At 34.4% G+C, this 22,827-nt stretch overlaps 1 protein-coding gene across 3 annotated transcripts in view; it reads left to right on the top strand.

Annotated features, from left to right (window-relative positions):
* WDR4 (WD repeat domain 4) overlaps positions 1–22,827 on the top strand; it is a 61,053-nt gene that overhangs the window by 24,112 nt on the left and 14,114 nt on the right. For all 3 annotated transcript variants that reach the window (XM_069074825.1, XM_069074824.1, XM_069074823.1), the window contains 3 exons: positions 16,290–16,350; positions 18,210–18,308; positions 21,209–21,273. In XM_069074825.1, coding sequence (XP_068930926.1) covers positions 16,290–16,350; positions 18,210–18,308; positions 21,209–21,273 — 225 coding nt within the window. The remainder of the gene's footprint in view (positions 1–16,289; positions 16,351–18,209; positions 18,309–21,208; positions 21,274–22,827) is intronic.

Genomic DNA, 22,827 nt, shown 5'->3' with positions numbered 1-22,827 from the left:
CTACTTTTTATTTTATTGGTATAAGTGTTTAGAGATATAAATACTCACTTAAGTACAGCTTTGGCTACATTCCACGGACTTTGGTATGTTATCTTAGATGTTATTTTTAATCAAATTATTGATTGTTTCTATGATTTGTCTTAAGTTGTCTACTTTCTAATTGATTTTTAATCTTTATTTCAAAGGTCTTTTGTTGAATATAATTTTTATAGCATTATGATCAGAAAACGATGTATTTAATATTTTTGCTTTTTGACATTTGTTTATGAGGTTTTTATGCTCAAATACACGCCAATTTTTGTAAAGCTGTGATGTATAGCTAAGAAATAGGTGTACTCCTTTCTGTTCCCATTCGCCATTCTACAGAGGTCTGTCATATCTAACTTTAAAAAAAAAATCTGTTCAGGTCCTTAATTTCTTTCCTGTTTTTTGGTTAGATTTATATAGACCTGAGATGAGTCAGTTGAGTTTCTCTAATACTAGAATTTTATTACTTCCTCTTGTAACTCTTAACTTTTCCTATAAGAATTTTGATGCTATGCCTTTTGGTGAATTATACTCCTTTTTGTTTCCATTCACTATTCTCAAGAGGTCTGTCATATCTGACTTTCCTGAAATTCTGTTTAGGTGCTTCTTTCTTATTTTTTCGCTAGACTTATTTAGGCCCGAGATGGGTCAGTTGAGGTCCCCCAGAATTAGTGTTTTCCTGTTTCTTCTTACAACTCGTTTTTTTTTTTTTTTGCACCTTGGAGGGCAATTGGGGTTAAGTGACTTGCCCAAGGTCACACGGTTAGTTTTTGTGTCAAGTGGCTGAGCTGGATTTGAACTCAGGTCCTCCTCACTCCAGGGCCAGTGCTCTATTCACTATGCCACCTAGCCACCCCATCTTCTTACAACTCTTAACTTTCAAGAATTTTGATGCTATGCTGTTTGGTGAATACATGTTCAATATTGATATTATTTATATTCATTTCATTCACTTTTTAGTGAAATGTTGTTTCCCTGTATTTTTCTTTTAATAAGTCACTTTTGCTGTTTGTTACATTTGCCTTTTTAGTTTACCTGCAGCATAATATATACTGTTTTGGTCATTCCCCATGTCCCCCTTTAAAAAAAAACCACTTTATTTGAATCTTCTATTTCAACTGTTTCTTTTCAACAACATATTTCTGGATTCTGGTTTCTAATCCATTTTGCCATTCTTATGGGTAAATTTATCCCAGTCATATTTCTAGTCTCAAGTGAGAATTCTGTAGGACAGCCTTCCATCTCCTGTTGCTTTTGTCCTCCAGAGGGAAGACTGCCAGAGACTGCCAGAATGACTTCCATCTCTAGCAGTATAAGGCAACTTGTACCTCTTAAAACCATTGTAATCTCATAACCTTGATGTGGAGAACCCCTGGTGCAAACACCTTCCATCTCCTGCTGAGCATGAGTGAAGAGAAAGAGAAAAAGTCAGTGGGGATTAGGACTTTCTTCTCTTGTAGTCTAGATTTCACCTCCATCTCCTTCTGCAGTTTCCTCCCTAATCTCCAGCCTTTGGAGGGAAGAGAGTAATGAAATGGAGCTTCACATGGGACCATCTTCCTTTCACTTTGTGATGTACTCATCTCCAGCCTGATATTCAGGCTACTCTAAGAGGAGTGGCACTTCCACTCTTATTCTTTCACTTGATCGGACCCTACACATCTCAGTGATTCTGTATACCTGTAGGACGTCATCCAAACCCCATTTCCCATTCTCTATCACCTGATTCCTTGTTCTGACCATCTGATTCCTTGTTCCCATTTCCCCAACCCTTTTACCCCTAAGTTCCAACTAAATATAATCCATCCTTTACACTGTGTGTGCTCTGGAATGCCTGTTTCATAGGCAACAGACCTCCCTTCATTCTAAATCTCCCACTCCTTTCATATTTTGACTATTATTGAAACCATGCCACCCTTTATAATACTGCTTGTATCTTCACTCATTTCCCTTAACTCACTGGTCAAGGTTGGGGAGAATAAACTCAATAAACCCCAAACCATAAATAAGAAATAATGGAACTTAATAAACTCTAAACCAAAAGTTATCTAGAAAAGAACATTTTATTTGGTAAGAACTTCTTGGAAAAATGGAATGCAAATGTGAGACTTAGATCAGCATCTTATACTGTATTACACAATAAATTCAAACTGGATATGTGACCTAAATATTAAAGATCATATTCTCAGAAAGTTGAAGTGGAATCAGTTCATATACTCTTCACAACTAATAGTAGGGGATGAATTCTTATAAAACAAAGAACAGGGGAATTCAAAACATAAAATGAATAATTTAATTACATGAAATTAAAAACTTTTGCACAAATAAAATTCCCTTAGGAAAAGAAGGGAATCAATAGATCGAAAAATATTTGTATCAAATAGTTTTGATATGGGTTTAAAAAAATATGAAAAAATGTTCCAGATCACTAAGAATAAGAAAGATATGTATCAAAACAACGCTAAGATTCACCTCTCACCCAGGTAACTGACAAAGATCATAAAAAATGGCAACAGACAGTGTTGGAGAAGCGTCCTGATTCATCTGTTGGATAGGAGCTGTTTCTCTGCCTTTTTTGATATTGATAGTATCTGCAAAGTTGTCCACAGTGTTTAGGGTAGTGGCCAGCACATAATGAGCTCTAAGTACTGTATCTGTCAATTCTCTTTGGTAATGTTATCATTTGTATTATATTGAGATGGCCCAGCCATGAAAATTCCTTCATCTATTTATTTTTTATTTATTTGAGAAGCATTTTCTAATAATACTAGTATATTATTACTAATACTAATATAAAAGTGTCGAGTGTACTTTGGTAGATTTAACTTTGAAATAGTTTGTGCATTTTGTAGTTATTTTTGTGATTGATACCCATATACTTTATTCATCTCGTAGTTATTGTTTCTTGTTCTTTGCTTCAACAAAAAATACTATTATAGGGATTTTTATATGTGTTGGAATCTATTTGTCTGTCTTTGATCTCTTTGAGGAACATGCCTTAGTAGCAGCAGTAGTAATAGTAGCAGTAGTATCACTGAGGCAAAAAGATGTGCATATTTAGTGACTTTTTTGGGTACAGTTCACAATTGCTTTCCAGAATGGTTGGATCAATTGGCAGTTTTCCCTGCAATTGATTGTGCCTAACATTTTTTATTTTCCATTTTTATTACCTTTGTAAAGCTGATGTGTAAGAGGTACACTCAGAATTATTTTAATTAATATTCTTCTTATTGATGATTTGGGACATTTTTTATATGGTTATTGATATGTTGCATTTTTTTCTTTGAGAATTTCTTTTTTTTTTATTTTTTAAAATTAATTTGTTTCCTTTTAGTTTACAGGATTCAATTCCACAATTCCTTGAGTTTCACATTTTGTCCCCCTCCCTACTCTCCCTCCCATGGCGGCATATAGTCAAGTATAGGATCTTTAAATACTTTCACATTATACATTAGTCAGGTTATAAAGACGGATTGTACCAGCTGGAATGAAAAATGGTAAAGAAGACATAAAACCAAATAAGAGAAGGAAAAAGATCAGGTATTTTGCTTCCACCTGGATATAAACTTAGTTCTTTCCAGTTCTTTCTCTGGATGCACATATTTCTCTCCATCATGAGTCTTTTGGGATTGACTTATATCACTGCATTGCTGAGGAGAGTCCAGTCTATAAAAGTTGGTCATCACACATATGTTGTGTCTGTAATTGTGTACAAATTCTTCCTGGTTCTACTCTTCTCACTCAGCATCAGTTCGTATAAGCCTCTCCAGGTATAATATGAAGACCGTCTGCTCCTCGTTTCTTATAGCACAATAGTATTCCATAACATGTATATACCACAACTTGTTCAGCCATTCCCCAATTAATGGGTATCCCCCTAATTTCCAATTCTTTGCTTCCACAAAAAGAGCTGCTATAAACATTTTTGTACATATGGGTCTTTCTCCCGTTTCTATGATCTCTTTGGGCTATAACCCTAGGAGTGGTATTGCTGGATCAAAGGGTATGAAAGTATTTATAGCCCTTTGGGCATAATTCCAGATTGCTCTCCAGAAAGGCTGGATCAGTTCATAACTCCACCAGCAATGCATTAGTGTTCCAATTTGCCTACATCCTCTCCAGCATTTGTCATTTTCCTGTTTTGTCATCTTAGCCAATCTGACTGGTGAGATGTGGTACCTCAGAGTTGTTTTGATTTGCACTTCTCTAATCAGTAGTGAATTAGAGCATTTCTCCATGTGCTTATAGATATCTTTAATTTCTTTCTCTGAAAACTGCCTGTTCATATCCTTTGACCATTTATCAATTGGGGAATGACTTGTATTCTTATCAATTTGACTCAGTTCTCTGTATATTTTAGAAATGAGTCGTTTGTCAGAGACATAGGTTGTAAAGATTCTTTCCCAATTTCCCACCTCCCTCTTAATCTTGGTTACATTGGCTTTGTATGTACAGAAGCTTTTCAATTTCATGTAGTCAAAATTATCCATTTTACATTTTATAATGTTCTCTAATTCTTGTTTAGTCATAGTCTTTCCCTCTCCACAAGTCTGATAGGTAAACTGTTCCTTGTTTTAGGAGACTGCTTACAGTATCAACGTTTATACCTAGATCATGCACCCATTTAGACTTGATTTTGGTATATGGTGTTAGATAATGGTCTATGCCCTGTTTCTGCCATACTATATTCCAGTTTTCCCAGCAGTTTTGGTCAGGTAGTGAGTTCTTATCCCAAAAACCAGGGTCTGGGGGTTTATTAAACAATAGATTACTATAGTCATTGACTTCTGAATCTTGTGTGCCTAATCTGTCCCATTGATCCACTCCTCTATTCCTCAGCCAGTACCAAGTAGTTTTGATGACTGCTGCTTTATAATACAGATTGAAATCTGGTATAACTAGTCCACCTTCCCTAGCATTTCTTTTCATTAAATCCCTTGATATTCTAGACTGTTCATTCTTCCAAATGAATTTCGTTATTATTTTTTCTAGCTCTATAAAGTAGTTTTTTGGTAAATTAATTGGTATGGCACTAAATATATAATTTAATTTAGGTAAAATTGTCATTTTTATTATATTAGCTCGACCCAGCCACGAGCAATTGATATTTTTCCAATTAGTTAGATCTGACTTTATTTGTGTGAAAAGCGTTTTGTAGTTGTGGTCATATAGGTCCTGGGTTTGTTTTGGCAGGTAGATTCCCAAATATTTTATAATGTCTACAGTAACTTTAAATGGGATTTCTCTTTCTATCTCTTGCTGTTGAATTTCATTGGAAATATATAGGAATGCCGAGGATTTATTTGGGTTTATTTTATATCCTGTAACTTTGCCAAATTTATTTATTGTCTCAAGTAGTTTTTTACTTGATTCTCTAGGATTCTCTAAGTATATCATCATATCATCTGCAAAGAGCGATAGCTCGGTCTCTTCTTTGTCTAATTTGATTCATTTGATTTCTTTTTCTTCTCTAATTGCTACTGCTAATTATTTTAGTACCAGATTGAATAAGAGGGGTGACAGTGGACACCCTTGTTTCACCCCTGATCTTACTGGAAATGCTTCTAGCTTCTCCCCATTACATATAATACTTGCTGATGGCTTTAAATAGATGCTATCTATTATTTTAAGGAAGGCTCCATTTATTCCTATGCTTTCTAATGTTTTTAATAGGAATGGATGTTGTATTTTGTCAAAAGCCTATTCTGCATCTATTGAGGTGATCATGTGGTTTCTGCTAGTTTTATTGTTCATATGACCAGTTATACTGATGGTTTTCCTAACATTAAACCATCCTTGCATTCCTGGAATAAATCCTACTTGATCAAAGTGTATTATTCTTGAGATAAGTTGCTGTAGTCTTTTTGCTAGTATTTTATTTAGAATTTTTGCATCTCTATTCATGAGGGAGATTGGTCTATAATTTTCTTTCTCTGTTTTTTCTCTTCCTGAATTAGGTATCAGTACCATATTTTTGTCATAAAAAGAATTTGGTAGGTCTCCTTCACTAATTTTCCCAAATAGTTTGTAGAGTATTGGAATCAGTTGTTCTTTAAATGTTTGATAGAATTCACTAGTGAATCTGTCTGGCCCTGGAGATTTTTTCCTAGGGAGTTGACTGATGGCTTGTTCAATTTCTTTTTCTGAGATGGGATTATTTAAGTAATTGACTTCCTCTTCATTTAGTCTGGGCATCTTGTATGTTTGTAAATATTCATCCATTTCCCTAAGATTGTCAAATTTATGTGCATACAATTGGGAAAAATAATTCCTAATTATTGTTTTGATTTCCTCTTCATTGGAAGTAGATTCACCCTTTTCATTTTTGATACTCATAATTTGGTTTTCTTCTTTTTTTTATCATATTGACTAAGGGTCTGTCAATTTTGTTGTTTTTTTTTTCATAAAATAAGCTCTTGGTTTTATTTATTAATTCAATAGTTTTCTTAATTTCAGTTTTATTAATCTCTCCTTTGGTTTTCAATATTTCCAATTTAGTATTTAATTGGGGGTTTTGAATTTGTTCTTTTTCTAGGTTTTTTAATAGCTTGCCCAATTCGTTGAGCTCCCTTTTCTCTAATTTAATCATGTATGCACTCAGGGATATAAAACTTCCCCTAAGAACTGCCTTTAATGTATCCCACAAATTTTGATATGTTGTCTCATTATTATCATTCTCTTGAATGAAATTACTGATTGTTTCTATAATTTCTTGTTTGACCCACTCATTCTTTAGGATTAAATTGTGTAATTTCCAATTAGTTTTTAGTCTTTCTTTCCCTGGTCCTTTATTGCATATAATTTTTATTACATCATGATCTGAGAAGGATACATTTAATATTTCTGCCTTACTGCATAGAATTGTGAGGTTTTTATGCCCTAGAATGTGGTCAGTTTTTGGGTATGTGCCATGAACCACTGAGAAGAAAGTATATTCCTTTTTATCCCTATTCAGTTTTCTCCAGAGATCTATCATACCTATCCTCTCTAAAATCCTGTTCACCTCTTTAACTTCTTTCTTGTTTATTTTGAGGTTGGATTTATCAAGTTCAGAGAGGGGGAGATTACTGTCTCCCACTAGTATAGTTTTGCTATCTATTTCTTCCTCTAATTCCTTTACCTTCTCCTCTAGGAATTTGGATTCTACACCACTTGGTGCATATATGTTAAGTAATGATATTGCTTCATTCTCAATGGTGCCTTTTAACAAGATATAGTTTCCTTCCTTATCTCTTTTAATTAGGTCAATTTTTGCATTTGCTTTATCTGAGATAAGGATTGCTACCCCTGCTTTTTTATTTTAGCTGAGGCATGATATATTTTACTCCAGCCTTTTACCTTTACCCTGTGTGTATCCCTCCGTTTCAGTTGTGTTTCTTGTAAACAGCATATTGTAGGATTATGATTTCTAATCCATTCTGCTATCCATCTCCGTTTTATGGGAGAGTTCATTCCATTCACATTTACAGTTATGATTGTTATCTGTTTCTTTCCCTCCATCCTATTCCCTCCCCTGTTAATGTTCATCTTTTCCCTCCCTTCTCCCTTCCCCCCCTTAGTAGTTTTCCTTTTGACCACTGCCTCCCTCAGTGTTCCCTTATCAGCCCCCCTCCCTTTCCTCTTGCTTCTTCCCTCCCTACAAACCACTCCCACCCCCCTTTCGTAACCCTTTCCCCCTCCTACTGCCTGTAGGATATTTTCATACTTAATGAAGTATGTTATTTCTACTTCGCACCAAGAGTGACAGGAACAAATCTCATGCAAAGCTCCTCTCCCTCCCCTGTTTCCCTCTAAAATGATACTTTTTGCGTTTCTTCTCCATAGAGTCCTATGTTTAAATTGTTGTTATTCCCTCCTTGTACCAGAACCAATGAGGGAAAAGCTCATATTCTTCCCAACTCCCTCCCTTTTTTCCCTCTGCTACACAGTTTTTATTCCTCTATGTGTGGCATAATTTACCCTTTTCCACTTCATCCATTCCCTTTCTTCCATTGCAGTCCCTTTGTAGCCCTTAATAAGATTTTTTCAAATCGTCATTTTGTGTATTTTATACTCATACTCTCTACTTGTCTATAACCAGTTTGCTCTTATCAAATAGCAGGGCATGTGTGTGTTCTCCTTGTTTACCTTTCTAAGTCACTGTTGTATCTCGTAATTGGAGGTTGAATTTTCCATTGAGTTCTGGCTTTTTTATCAAGAAGGTCTGAAACTCTGTTATATCCTTGAATGATCATCTCTTTGCCTGGAAGAATATGCTCAGTCTCACTGTGTATGTGATCCTTGGTTGTAACCTGAGCTCTTTTTCCTTCTGGAAAATTGTATTCCACTGCCTCTGATCTTTCAGTGTAGAGGCTGCCAAATCCTGTGCAGTCCTCACTGTGGACCCTCAATATTTGAATTTTTTCTTTCTGGCCGCTTCAAGTATTTTCTCTTTTATCTGGTAGTTCTGGAGTTTGGCCACAATATTTCAAGGACTTTTCAGTTTGGGATCTCTTTCAGTAGGTGTCCGGTGGATTCTCTCTATTTCTATTTTACCTTCAGGTTCTAGTATCTCAGGGCAGTTTTCCTTAACAAGCTCTTGGAGAATGTTGTCCAGGCTCATTTTTTCATCATAATTTTCTGGTAGGCCTATGATTCTCAGATTATCTCTCCTGGATGTGTTTTCCAGGTCAGTTATTTTTTCTTTGAGGTATTTTACCTCTTTTTCTAATTTTTCATTCTTGTTGTTTTGCTTGACTAATTCTTGGTTCCTCATAGAGTTATTTGTCTCCATTTGGTTAATTCTAGTTTTTAGCAAATCATTTTCCTTGGTTAATTTTTGGAGCTCCTTTTCCTTATCATATACTTTTCTTTTTAGAGAGATATTTTCCTCATTATAATGTTTTTCTAATTCTGCTATTTTGGTTTTGAGAGAATTATTCATTTTGTCTTCTATCTCTCTCATTTTGTTTTCAGAGTTCCTTTTGATTTCATCTAGGAGAGCCTTTTGTGCTTGGGGAGAATTTCTTATTCATATTTTTTTACCATTAATTTATTGAGGAATGGCATTTTTTCTTATGTATTTGAATCAGTTCCATATATATCTTAATTATTAAGCCTATTAGAGAAGTTTGATACAAAGAATTTTTTGCTTGTTAATTGTGTCTATTTTAATAGTATCTGTACTGCTTTTGTGTAAAAATATTTTTATTTCATGTCATATGATATATATATATATATATATACATATATATATATATATACACATACTTTACCTTTTATGATTATTTCCATGTCTTTTTTTTTTTTTTGGTCAATAGCTGTTCCCCTATTGTGAAAGAATCATTTAAAAAATTTTTTGTTTTTGTTAGTCTTTTTAAAAAAAATCATTATATTTTCCCCTAGTTTTCCTTTCCTTCTTGCCAGAGAGCCATCACATATGTAAGAACATTTTTAAAAGAGAAAAATCTAAAAAACTGTTCAATACTTTGAAAAAGTCTGAAAATATGTGCAGTTTATGACACTCTTGGACAGTAGATAGAATACTAACCCCGGATTCAGAAAAACCTGAGTTCACATCTGGCTGCAGACACTTGGTACCTGTGTGACCTTGGGCAAGTCACTTAACCCTAAATAAAAGAAAAGGGAGTGTCATCTCATAGCTCTTCTTTTAAGCTTATTTTTAAAACTTTTGCAACACACCTTTGATTTGGGGGGGGGGGGTACGGTGCATGTAGTTCTTTCATTTACATATTCCATTACATTTATTTACCCTGGTTGTTTACCTGTTCACCATTGGTTGGTCATCTATTTTGTTTTTAATCATTTGCTATCACAAAAAATGCTGCTATAAATATTTTGGTGTATGTTCGGGGATTTCTTCTTATGGATGGCCTTATTAGTCTACTAGTAGAATATCTGTGTAAGATAGTTTAGTCTACTTACTGTAATTCTAAACTCCTTTCCAAAATTACTGATTCAAAGCTCCATCAACAATTGATGAAATAGAATGGCTACCAGTTACAAAATGCAGTTGGTTTCATTTGGGAATCAAAAGAACCAGATTCATGAACATGATACCATCTTGTGCTGCCACATATATTCTTTTATTGTTTTTTGTTAGTCATCCATAGGAAACTAGATTATATACACCATCTATTATTTCTAGATAAAGATGGATGCAGTTAATCAGCATCTTTTAGTTTTATGGATAGAAGATCCTGAAACCTACTCTTCCCCCTCCCAGCTTGACCAAAACTTACTCCTTTCCCTTGTCTACTTGGAAAGCTCGTAATCTTTCCTCCAGTTAGAAATTGGATAACCTAATTTTGTGTCCTGGTTAATTGTTTTTCTTATAATTAATTGGTGTTATTGTTTTTTTTTAATGTATAAAAATTTGCTTCACTTCAGGGTTTTTGGTCTTTGGGGAGTCTATTAACCCATTCATTCTAATTGTGTACCCAACAAATTTGTTTTGCTTGGATTGTTTCCTTAGTTAAATTAATTGCCTTCCACACAGTGCATCAATGTTGTTAACTTTCCATAACACCTCAAACATTAGCTATTCCTTTTTTTTTCTCATTATAGTAATTTTATTAAATTAATTACTTTGTAAAACAGTACAGATGTCATGATTGGTATCCTAAGAATTTACTAAATTGTACTTTTGTAGTTTATAAATTGCTTTTTTGTAAGGAAAGTGAATGGGGTACAGAGACCCTAACCCAAATTGACTACTTGGAGACCTCAAAGTGAAGATAGGAAGTTTTATTAGAATCTCGAGAAGTGCGTGGTCCAGTCGCTGGAACAATGCCCAGGAGAGGAGGCCGCTGTACAGAAGCTGAAGCTGGGTTTTAAATAAGCGAGGGTTACATGTCCCTCCCAAACATTAACATAATTATTACTAATGAGACTCTAATTTTGTTAGATAATATACATAATACATAAGGTCCATTATGCAAGTGCAGTACAACCTCAGAATACTGAATCCCCCCTTCAGTCTAACCTAGATATACCCTTATCTGGGCCTAAGTGCCTGAAAGCCACCGTCTGCTTCCTGATTGGTCAAATCCACCTGCTGCTGCCAGCTCCTTCCATTCTACATTATTTCATTTTAGTTTTATCTAGGAGTTTTCTGGGAACTAGGGACTTAACCTCTTCCCAAGGCTGCTACCTCAATTCTCCCAAGGCTACTGCCTGTTACTCTTTGTCAGTAGTCTTGTTCAGCAATTCTTGCAGTTCTATATAGAAACTTAACTCTTTTATGGTAAGCTAGGTGAGAAGGGTCGACTAGAATAGAGCAACTGTACAGAAAGACGTCTAAAGTTTCAAAGCCACATAATTTCTAGAAAATGGAAACTTAGGCCTAAGGACTTACTTTTAATAGGTAGTCTCTGAGAAACCACAGTTTTACCTTTCCCATACAAAAGGGATGCTAAAATCCTATATAAATTGTTCTATTTCAGCCTAAGAGAACAAAAGTTTCTCAGACATTTTAAATCAGGAAAATAAAACAGGTAAAGGCCCCCTTCTCTTCTGCCTCTTTTTTAGAGTCTCATCAGTATAAATACTCCAGTAAACATAGATTAGAGTCTTCATTCACTAGATGTAGCATAAGTTGAGGGTTTTATCAAGTGCGGTAGTAACTGTGGCTTAAAGAGTCATGTTTTTTGGTCAGTTAACTTTAATTGATTATTTAAATTGATTAATTAATTAATTTTTGAAGTGTCAGACTAGTAGCCATTTCAGGCATAATATTCTATTTCTGACATAAGCAGTCTTTAGTATGTGTTTTAAAAATCCTCACACTCTATCTTGAGACAAAAAAAAATGTTAATATAAGATGCTTTTTGTGAACTACTTTTTGGAAAAGAAATGAGATAGTTCAAGGATGTATGATTAAGGCTGCATTGCTGAATGGTGCTGGTGAATATTACACAATTTAAAAAATCACAGAGGAACTGTTTTCCAGTTTAGTGACTTTGTTGCCTTTGAAAGAAATAGCAACAATGAGAAAATTATTAATATTTTTTTTTACTGAGATTTAGTAGCAACTGAGTTTCCCAATTTTAGCCCCTTGGCACCAAGAACCAGTTCCCTTTTGCATTAGTATCTAAGTGTTGGGGTTTAAGTGACCAGGAAAAAAATGATACAGCACTAATTATAATATTTGGCAGAACAGAAAGAAAAGGATTTTGTGCTATATACTGAAGGGAGTTGGGTAACAGAAGATAATGGAGAGATGAAATGTTACCAAAAGACTTTTCCAAATTTTGCACCTTTCTTCCATCTTAGCCACCATAGGGTGTAAGTTCATTTTTCATTGTAGCTTTTAGTCCTTCTCCTAGAAGGATTAATTCTTTCTTCTTTTTGTCTTTGCTTTTTCTGTTTTTAATATTGTTGATGAATTGGTAATGTTTGTCAAATCATTACTTTCTAATGAATATACACATAGAACTTTTTTTTTCTCTCTTTTTTTTTTTTAAAGCAATCAGGGTTAAGTAACTTGGTCAAGGTTACACGGCCAGTTATTTTTTTGTGTGGGTGTTAAGTATTTGAGGCTGGAACCGATCCCAGGTCTCCCGACTCTGGGGCTGGTGCTCTTACTCACTGTGCCACCTGGCCGCTCCTCCCACACATAGAACTTCCAAGAAATTGGTAAAATATAGAGATTTTTCATATAGTATAATTTTATATTTTACTAACTTTCCAAACTACATGAAGTCATCTCTTGACAATGGGTTCATAGCATCCTGAAAAGATTGTTATTAACACTGAAGGTTCCTTTTGCTAACCTGAAGCCTGCATCTTCCTGTAATTTCTTTAGTTGTTTATCTTCTGTTTTGTTCTACTGGTGTAAGCTCCTTAGATTCTTCAGGCTCTTCTAATTTATTGTTAAATTTCTTCTTTTCTTTTCTGTTGCTGTCCTTTCTTTTTGATTTTTTTTGCAATTTTGTTTCTTGTTTTATCTCTTATCTCTTTTCTTTTCTTTATCATGGTTATCCTAGTTTTCTGTCCTAGAAATACTTTAATACTGCTATCTCAGGCAATGTGTGAACTTGAAAGGGTGGGAAGGGGCTATTGCCATCTTTTGACATCTTTACCAGTTTGCAAGGTGTGAGGTGAAACCACAAATTTATTTTAGTTTGTACTTCTCTTACTAGTGATTTGTAGCACTATTTCATATAGTTATTTATAATTTACAATTATTGTGAGAACTTTCTGTCCATATCCTTTAACCCCCCCATCTATTGGGGAATGGTCATATGTGTATATAAACAATATATATTTTTAAAAATTGGAAAAGCAGTAAAATAGCCTTTCTAACATGAACAGTGAAGACGAGATATTAAAAATTAGAGGAGAAATGGATAAACTGGAAACCAAAAACCAGTAGAAATGACAAATAAAATTAAATCCTGATTTTTTTGAAAAACAACTAATAAAAATGATAAACTCTTTAGACAATTTGATTAAAAGGCCAGTCATCAAATGAACAAGATGAATTCAATCAAAATCAGAACAAAAAAAATGACCAAAACACAGTCATTTGTATCTGACTGTAACAACACCAAAAAAATAAATACCTTAAAAAAATGCAAAGTACCTAAGCTAACAAAAGCCATGATAGAAAACTTAAATAATCCCAGTGTCAGGAAAAGAAATAGAAATAATTGTAAAGGAACCACCAAAGGGAGAGGAAAAAACTACCAATCCTAATGGATTCGCAGGAGAATTCTATTTCCGCTAAATTTTTTATCAAAAGAGTGAATATTAATGTAGGTTTATTTTATGTACTAATATTCTGAAATTATCAGTTTTTTCAATTAATTTTTTATTTGACTCGGGTTCTCTATGTAGATTGTTCTATCATTTGCAAAAGTGGTAGTTTTGTTTCTTCTTTGTCAGTATATGCTTAATCTCTCAATTTATTTTACTTGTCTTACTGCTATAGCTAGAATTTTTAACACTACATTAAATAATAGTGATGTTAATGAACATTTTTATTTTACCTGTGAAATTTTTGGAAAGGTTTCTAACCTTGTTCCATAATATGATGCTGGTTTTTGGTTTTATATGGATACTATTTACTATATTAAGGAGGGGGTCTGTTCACTTCTTCTTGGTGTTTTTAACATAAAGGGGTGTTATATTTTGTCAAGCCTTTTCTTCATCCATTATTATAACTCCTTTAATTTTTTTCAGTGATATGGTCTGCTCTGTTTTCTAGCCTTTCTCATTACTCAAAGCAGATACCACTATCCTTCCAGTCATATAGACTCCTCACTCTTCTTCTCCTCTAATTTTTAAAAAGTTGTGAAATATTATTGTTTCTATCTCATTATAACTCTTCCTTTTTTACTCCTCACTCAGTTTCCACCTTAGTTCAAGCCTTTATCATGTCACACTTGGAATATAGCCTCCCAATTAGTCTTTCTGACTTATCTCTTGCTTTAAAATTCATCTTCCACACAACTGTCTAAGCATTAATTTTCTTAAACCATGTTACTCCCTGACTCAGTAAACTCTACTAGTTTTCCATCTAGAATCAAATGTTATTTCATCTTTATCTCAGCCTTTAAAATATTCTGAGTATTATGATATACATAATTATTAGTACAATGTTGGATATATGTAATTTCTAAGTAAATATACACATATTGGTATATGCTCAGTTTTTTAACTGATAGGAGTGTGCAACCAAAAACACTTAGAATTTACTGCTCTAGACAATCTGCCTAGACAGAGGTCAGCTTAAAAAGGCTTGAGTGTGGACTCGTTTGACATATATAAATCATGAACAGACAAGTTGAGCATGAACTAGTTTATTATGTCATTAGTAATATAATGGTAGCACAAGGAAACTTAAGCTAGTTTAGATCAGATAAAGGATAGTAGGGTTAAAAAAAAAAGTGATGAATTATGAAACTTTTTTCCCCCAAGAAGTGATACAGGCTAAAAATATAATTACTTTTAAAAAATATTTTGACACGGGGTGGCAAGTGGTGCAGTGAATAGAGCACTGGCCCTGGAGTCAGGAGGACCTGAGTTCAAATGTGACCTCAGACACTTAACACTTACTAACCGTGTAACCTTGGGCAAGTCACTTAACCCCAATTGCCCTGCCTTCCCCCCTTCAAAAAGCAAAAAAAAATATTTTGACAAATTCATGTTTTTAAGCTCTATATTGAGATGTTTAAGAACCGAGATATTTCAGGTATATCTTAACCTTTAACCTTGAAATCAAAGAGGACAACTTTGCCCTTCCATATACTTTGTTGTAGAATAACAAACTGCATAGACCTTGACTTTGGCCCAATTTTACAGTAATTTGATTGAGAAAAAAATATCTACATATAAATAAAAGAGGGTCATATAGTTATTACTACAATTGTTACCTGGATTGTAAAATAGAGAATGAACTATTCTGTCACACAGTTTTTGGTGTTGTCCATAAACCCTGCCATGTCTTTATAAATCTTATACTCAGGTAGTTTTAAACATTTGGAGAATCTTTTTTGGATCAAGAAAGAGAGATGTAGAAAAAATTATTGCAATACTGATGATGATTGTGAATCTGAAAAAGGAAATATGATGTTATCATTAGTTAGGTATTCTATAGTAGAAACCCTTTTGGTCTCAGGACCCTGTCTTAGTTGTATTATGAAAATAGTTTTGACCTTGTGGACTGTACAAAAAGGGTTTGGGGACTGCAGAACACAGTTTGAGAATCACTAGAAAATTAACAATTGTGAACATAAGATAGTATCCTGAGGTCTGCATATACCATTCCTTGTAGAAATCCAAATGCTTTTTGTGTTATTTGTACTGATGAATAATACACAGTGGGAGGCAGCATGGTATGAAGGAAAGAACACTGTATTTGAACTTAGAGGACTTGAGTTCAAATTCTGGTTTTATTGTTCTTTGACCTCTTGTAGGATTTAAGTTCTCTGGAGCTTAGTATCTTCAGATGTAAAATGACGAGTTAGAGGACAAGAGGAATTGGACTAGATTATCTCTAGTTTCCTCTAGCCCTAAAGCCTGTGGTATTACTAATTTTGCACATATATTTTGTCATGAAGTTACTAAATAATTTCCCTCTTGCCTTGATTTTATTAATTTTGGGGGTAGATAGAGTTACTGGATGAGGAAATGTAGTTTTCTGAGGACAGTTATGTCTTTATTTGCTTTTTTACAAATTAGGTATGTAACTAACTGATGAGCATGCTTGGCATAGATAGCATGACTTAATATCTTTATGTCAATCTTTTTGTCCTTAGGTTTGTGAGCAGAATATTTGTGGTGCCAAATCATCCAGATCTGTTATTATCTACCTCAGGGGTAGGTATTTTCATCATTTCTCTTATCTCCCTCTCCCTCCCCCCCCAAGATATATATGTATGTGGTTTGATGCTACAATTGGAGGTTCTTTTAGAGATAGGTTTTTTTTTTGTTTTTGTTCAGTACTTCTAGAAGGTACTTTTTTCCTAGAAGGTTTTTTTCCCCCCCTAAGATAAAGAAGTAGCTGTAGTTCTTGTTTCCAGCAGTTAATTAGCCATAAAATATTAATTTCATGGCCCTTTTAATTGATCCTGACATGGACTTAATCTATCTTGATTATCCTCATTAGTTCTAAAAATGCCATCATTATCTCAGGTGAGGGAGATAAGAGAGAGACTTTCTGAATCTCTAGGACATTTAGATTCTACAGAAGTGCAAAATGTAAGAATATATAGAATGTAGTATTTTTACCTTAGTAAGGTACTAAGGTTTATTATTCCAGTGTCTACTCCAATGAATGCCACATCATTTCATGCAAAGTTACCCAGAGTTTTTGAAGTCTGAGACCTGAAAGCAAGCTTAAATAGGTCCTAACATTCTGAAAAGCCTTTGAGTATGGGCCTCATGACGAACTGTTACAGTTCAAGGTCCAGCCTTGCAATTTTGGAGAGAATCATCACTAAGTGATAAAATTTTCAGCCACAGAGACTCACAGTGCTTAGTCATTGTTTCATAGGGAAGTTGTGATCTCCTTACTTAGAGGCAGACTTTGTACAAGAAATTCTAAGATTTGTTACCGTTGTATTCTTTTTTATATGAATGAATGATTTCTTTGTCTTAAAAAAAAGCACCCAAAAGCTCAACTGCTAAATAAAAAGAAATATTAATTATTTTTCACAAAGGTGTTATATCTTAAAAATCATTAAATTGTTGTCGTTATGTCAAAGTGAAAGTTTCTGAATTATTAGTTTCATTTGCTTCAGAAGTCTTCCATTTGTGCATAAACTTTCTTCTTTGTTGCTTCAATTTTTCTGCTTTTCTTTTGTCAACCCAGAATCATATTTTTGTCCCTCATGACTTTTTTTGTCCTTGCTTAATCCATTTTCCAGTTAATTTTTTTCTTGTTGATTTTCCTCAATATCTAGATTTCTTGAGTTTTTACTTTTCTTTCATTTTGCCTGAAAGTCTTCTTTGAATTTTGCTATGAACAGTGGAAATTTTATGATGCAGGTCTTTCAATTCAGTAAATGTTTATTAAGTTGCTTATTATTTATAGAACTATTGGGGTGGGTACTGGATAAGATAAATGGTATTAGTTTTATCCTGAAATTCAATGATAAAGCCATACATATTAATTAATATCAATTTCTGATTTTATTATAGTATACTATTGATGACTTTTGGTTGGAGAGTCATAGAACAGTCACATCATTGTAAAATATGTACTATGTAAAAACAATTTTTGATCTTTTTTTCTAATTGGAGAAATATTTCCATTTTTTGGTTTGGCACAAGAACAGACTAATCTGCTGAAATTTTCTCACATATTCTCTTACTGCCTTTCAGTCTATTGTCATTTTATATGGAAATTTTTTGCAGTTTTATTAATTTACAGTTGTATGTAGACACAGTATATAGACAGTCATAGACACAGTCACAGAAATCTTCAGATTGGTAGCAGTTAATTTACACAGTTTATAAAGGTATCTACAACAGTCAAAATTTATAAAACTGATAGTTACTTTTATAGAATCTATGTATTTATAAAAATACTATTTAAATGTCTTATGACCAGTGCAAACCTTAGCTTTTTAAGGACTCATTCAATCATGTATATAAGATTTAATTTGATTTGGGTGGTATGCAATGATCAGAAATTTATAGTAATGAATCTTATTGTCTTTTTTGAATATATGTAGGACTGTACTCTGAGGCTCTGGGACTACAAAATTGGAAAAGAATTGCAGTGCTATCATCTCAACAGACTGAGAAATCCTGAGGCAACCTCACGTGAGAAGGTGGGGTTTATGATTTTAACCTTGTTTTTTTAACATGCTTCTAGAAACCTTTTATTGAGTTGCATTGATTCTACCACATAAAAAAGAAAGCTAATTGGGCGGCCAGGTGGTGCAGTGAGTAAGAGCGCTGGGCCTGGTGTTGGGAGACCCGGGATTGGTTACAGCCTCAGATACTTGGCACCCACACAAAAAATAACTGGCCATGTCACCTTGAGCAAGTTACTTAACCCCAATTGCTTTAAAAAAAAAAAAGAAAGCTAAACATGTTTAGTATCAATACTAGACTTCTTGCAGGACTAATTTTATTTGTTAAAAATACCGGAAGCACTTAGTAGTCATTACACATTAAATCTTTTTGTCAATCACTCTAGGTTGTCATTAAAAGAAATTTTTTATTAGAATGTGTCTGATGTTACTAAGGACTTGATACTGCTTTCCAGGATCAATTAGTAAAATTTTAAATATCCTGTTTAGCAATGCCTTTGAAATTAGTAAAGGATTGGGGTTTCAAAAGCAATTAGTACTGTAGTAGATTTAGTATTGCCACTCTAAAAATATTTTTCAATCTTTTACAAGTATTTTTTTGTAGATATATTGTCAAGGCATGATAGTTACTCAGTTTTCCAGTTAGGGAAACTGAAGCAGAGTAAGACTAGAAATGGCTTACTTTACTAAGACGCTTGGTTCAGTTAGTGCTAAGCCAAGAATTGAGTTTGTTGTCCTGGTAGGGTGCAAATATGCCACCTGAATTGTATGATATAAAGAACAATAGCTGAGAGTCAGGAGTCCTGGCTTTTAGCTGCATGACCATGGATAAGCCACTTCTATCTGTGCCTTAGATTGTTTCTTATTTATTAAATTTGGGTTAAGATCAGCAGGAGTTCTTAACCTTGAAACAGTAAATTTTTAAAAAATGGATTTTGATAACTGCATTTCAGTATAATTGGTTATCCTTTGTAATTGTATGCATTTTGTTTTGTGCATCTAAAAATGTTATTTTGAGAAGGGACTCATAAGCTTCATCATACTGCCAAAGAATTCCATGGTCCCCTCAAAATTAAGAACCTCTGATTTATTTATTTGGACTCTTAAGTCCTCTTCTGAATTCTGATTCTATCTTTAAATAGCATGAGGACATGGCCACTGGAATCTTAATTTACAGATACTTTTCAGCTTATAGCTTTACTTCCTACTAATTTGTTTTTATTTTTTGAGCTTCAGTTATGGAAACTAATTAATTTTATGAGGGCACCTCCACTCACTGCCCCCTTTTTTTGCCTTTTGATGGGCCATTTCTCTTTTCATGGTTGCCCTAAGCCAAATGCTTTAAGGTCTTGATCACTTCTCAAACCTTTCAAAATCTCTGTGATAGGGCAGCCAGGTAGCACAGCGAGTAAGAGCACTGGCTCCAGTGTTGAGATGACCTGGAGATCGAATCCCGGGCTCAGACATTTAGCACCCACCCAGAAACACCTGGCTGTGTAACCTTGATCAAGTTACTTAACCCAATTGCTTAGGGGCGGCCAGGTGGCTCAGTGAGTAAGAGTACCGGCTCCAGTGTCGGGATGACCTGGATTGAATCCCGGTCTCAGATACTCAGCACCACACCCAGAAATAACTGGCCGTGTAACCTTGAGCAAGTTACTTAACCCCGATTGCTTTAAAAAAAAAAATCTCTGTGATAACAGAGATTTAGAAATATGGAAATTTGAGGATGAGAGACTTGCCTAATATTAGGGCAAGGACCCAGGTGAAATCTTAAAATTCATGAGCAATTGATGCCATATGATGATTTTTCCAATTCAGCATTTTATCTCTACAAATCTTCAAAACTGTTTTCTAATATTTTCAAATATCTTCTCAAACTAAATGTATAGTGGGTAAAGTACTAGATTTGACATGAGAATTCCTTGTTTGAATCCCTTGATGTAGTATTACATAGTAACCATTTATTTATTATGTTTGAAGTGTCTTTAAGGTATATACCTTATGAATACCTTAGAATTTAGGGTATTCACTAACATAATAGGGAGTCAGTGTAGTGATTTTCTATGAGTCTTCCTAGATTTTTCTTGGACATTTTAGCTTGCATTATAAAACAAATTTCCAAAGGTTTTTTTTTTCTTTTTTAAACAATGAAATTATCTTTTCCATCAATACCATTATGCTGTTCTTCTGTGATTTCTTTTTAGAGTGGATCCTCATTGTTCAAGTACCATTTATCAATGGTTGCCAAGAGTATTTAATGTTCACAATATTTTTAGTGCTTTTTGTGTTCTCTTTTTTTTTTTTTGCCTTTTGGAGGGCAATTGGGGTTAAGTAACTTGCCCAAGGTTACATGACTAGTTTTTTTGTGTGGGTGTTAAGTGTCTGAGGCTGGAACTGAACTTGGGTCCTCCTGATTCTGGGGCCGGTGCTTTACTCATTGCGCCACCTAGCCTTCCCTTTTGTGTTCTCTTTTGTGATAGTGACAGTCATGCTGAACTATCTCAGAGCTCATAAACTGAATAACTGTACATCTTTTGTCTGAAAATAGGGCTTTTAAGCTGTTGTTTTGAGTGGGACATGGAATCAAAGGCTCATTTCAGATTATGTAACATACATTTGTGCTGGACCCAGTCAGCCTGGTTTCATGAATTTTCCTTAGCTTTTTTCAGCAACCCTTAACCAGGTGTGAAGGCAGTGGATGGTGGGAGTAATCCAGGGTTGAGGCATTTCAGGGCTTGATTGGCATTGGGATAAAGAGACAAGAACTTGAAAGAACAAGATAGGGTAGGGTTGAACTTTTTAACCAAGATACCAAGATAAGGAAGAGAGAAAAGTGTAGCCAATGAAGGGGTACCTAATTCCTTGTATAGATCAATTTCTGTTCTCTTTAACCAGTCTCTATTTCATTCCAGATATTTGCAGTGTCAAGGATAACTTACTGTTGCCAAGAAAACTACATTGCTATTTTATGTGACTGGTAAGCTACCAGATGATTATTATTGCTCTTCCTTATCACATACCACTAAATCTTAGTTCATTGGAGACTATAGTGTACCATGACTTGTAGGCATATAACAATGCTAGTGGAATATTGTCTTTAAAAATGGGCCTTCATCTTTGAGGCAGGGAGATCTTTGGAGTCATCAAAAGAGTTATTCTGTTTAAATCTCTGTCCAATTCCCTGTTCATTTGCATTATTTAGCCAACGGGTGTTTGTGTATGTGTACACATATACATTCACACACATTGATGGATGAGCTCCATAGGTTCATCACCTTCTGCCATGTTATGATCTGAACAATAAACATTCTAAATCCAGGGGTATTTTGTGTGTGCTGTATTCCTAGTTAGTCCAAAATTTTCAGTACCACACAGGGGGCAGTGAAGTATATGTGAATGTGGGAATGCTACAATGAAGGACCCAACTGAAAGATGTCATCTAAGAGATGGATGGTTGATATGATGAAACTCTAGAAATAGCTGTTATGTGGTACATATATGCCACATGTATTCAGTGTCAAGAGAAAGTGAGGAAAATCATTGAAAACTGCCTCTCCTCCACTTTTGTGTCCCTGCTGTGGGAGGACATAGAAAATAGGTGAATAGCTATCTGCATGATTGGAGGGAATAGCCACATAAATAAAAGCACAGATCTGTTTAAGAATTTGAGTATACCAACAGAAGGGGAGAATGTACTTATTATTTGATTAGACCTTTCCTATGTCCTCTGGGTGTTATGTTACTCTAAAGCTAGATTTCAATTTGGGAAATCTTAATAACTGCTTTACTGTCAAGACCCCTCCTTCCAGTGAATATGGGCTGTTACATGAGAATGTGTGTGCTTAGACTGTCTGCTTTATTAATCTAATTGTAATTCATTGCTTTAGTGGATATGTGATCTTTTCAGTGTGGTTCTCCCTCCGCATGATGCAGATCATAACTGACTTTCTCATCCTGTGTAACTGTTTATATCCTCCCATAAATTTGTCATGAATTCATCCACTGGACTTGAGAACTGCCTCTAGTGTCTTTACTTTTGTCTGTATACCAATACTTCTGCTGCCCATCCTTTATTTTCACTACATGTTCAGTTAAACTCCTTTTCTGATTGTATATTTCCTAGGTGCTGTCTGTTCCACCATTTTTAGTTCACGTCATTAGTAGTAATGTTTCCCCTGCCTATACCCTCTGTATGTTTCTTCAGTGTCCTCTCATTGTCTTCGAGGTTTGTTCTTCAGAAGAGATTATGGTGTTCCATATTTCACAGTCATATATATAGCACCACTGGGAGAATATTGGTATTAATCAAAGAAATGTTCATTAACACTATGTTTTGGGAGTGTACTTTGTTACAGTTTTTCTTTGGGTATTTGTTCAAATAAAAAATACCAAATTTTAAAGGAAAAAAAAGAATGGATTAATGTTTAAATGAGTAGCATGGGATTGACAAAATCACTTTCCAGTTTCCAAAACACCTCCAGTCTTCATTCACTTTACCTTTATTGAACATTACATTAAATGTGGCAAGGGC

This window comes from Petaurus breviceps, unplaced genomic scaffold (genome assembly GCF_028583685.1).
Source record: "Petaurus breviceps papuanus isolate PSGF00001 unplaced genomic scaffold, PetGlider_PUasm1.0 90897, whole genome shotgun sequence".
Classification (NCBI taxonomy): Eukaryota; Metazoa; Chordata; class Mammalia; order Diprotodontia; family Petauridae; genus Petaurus; species Petaurus breviceps.
This window is presented reverse-complemented; position numbering and strand designations above follow the sequence as displayed.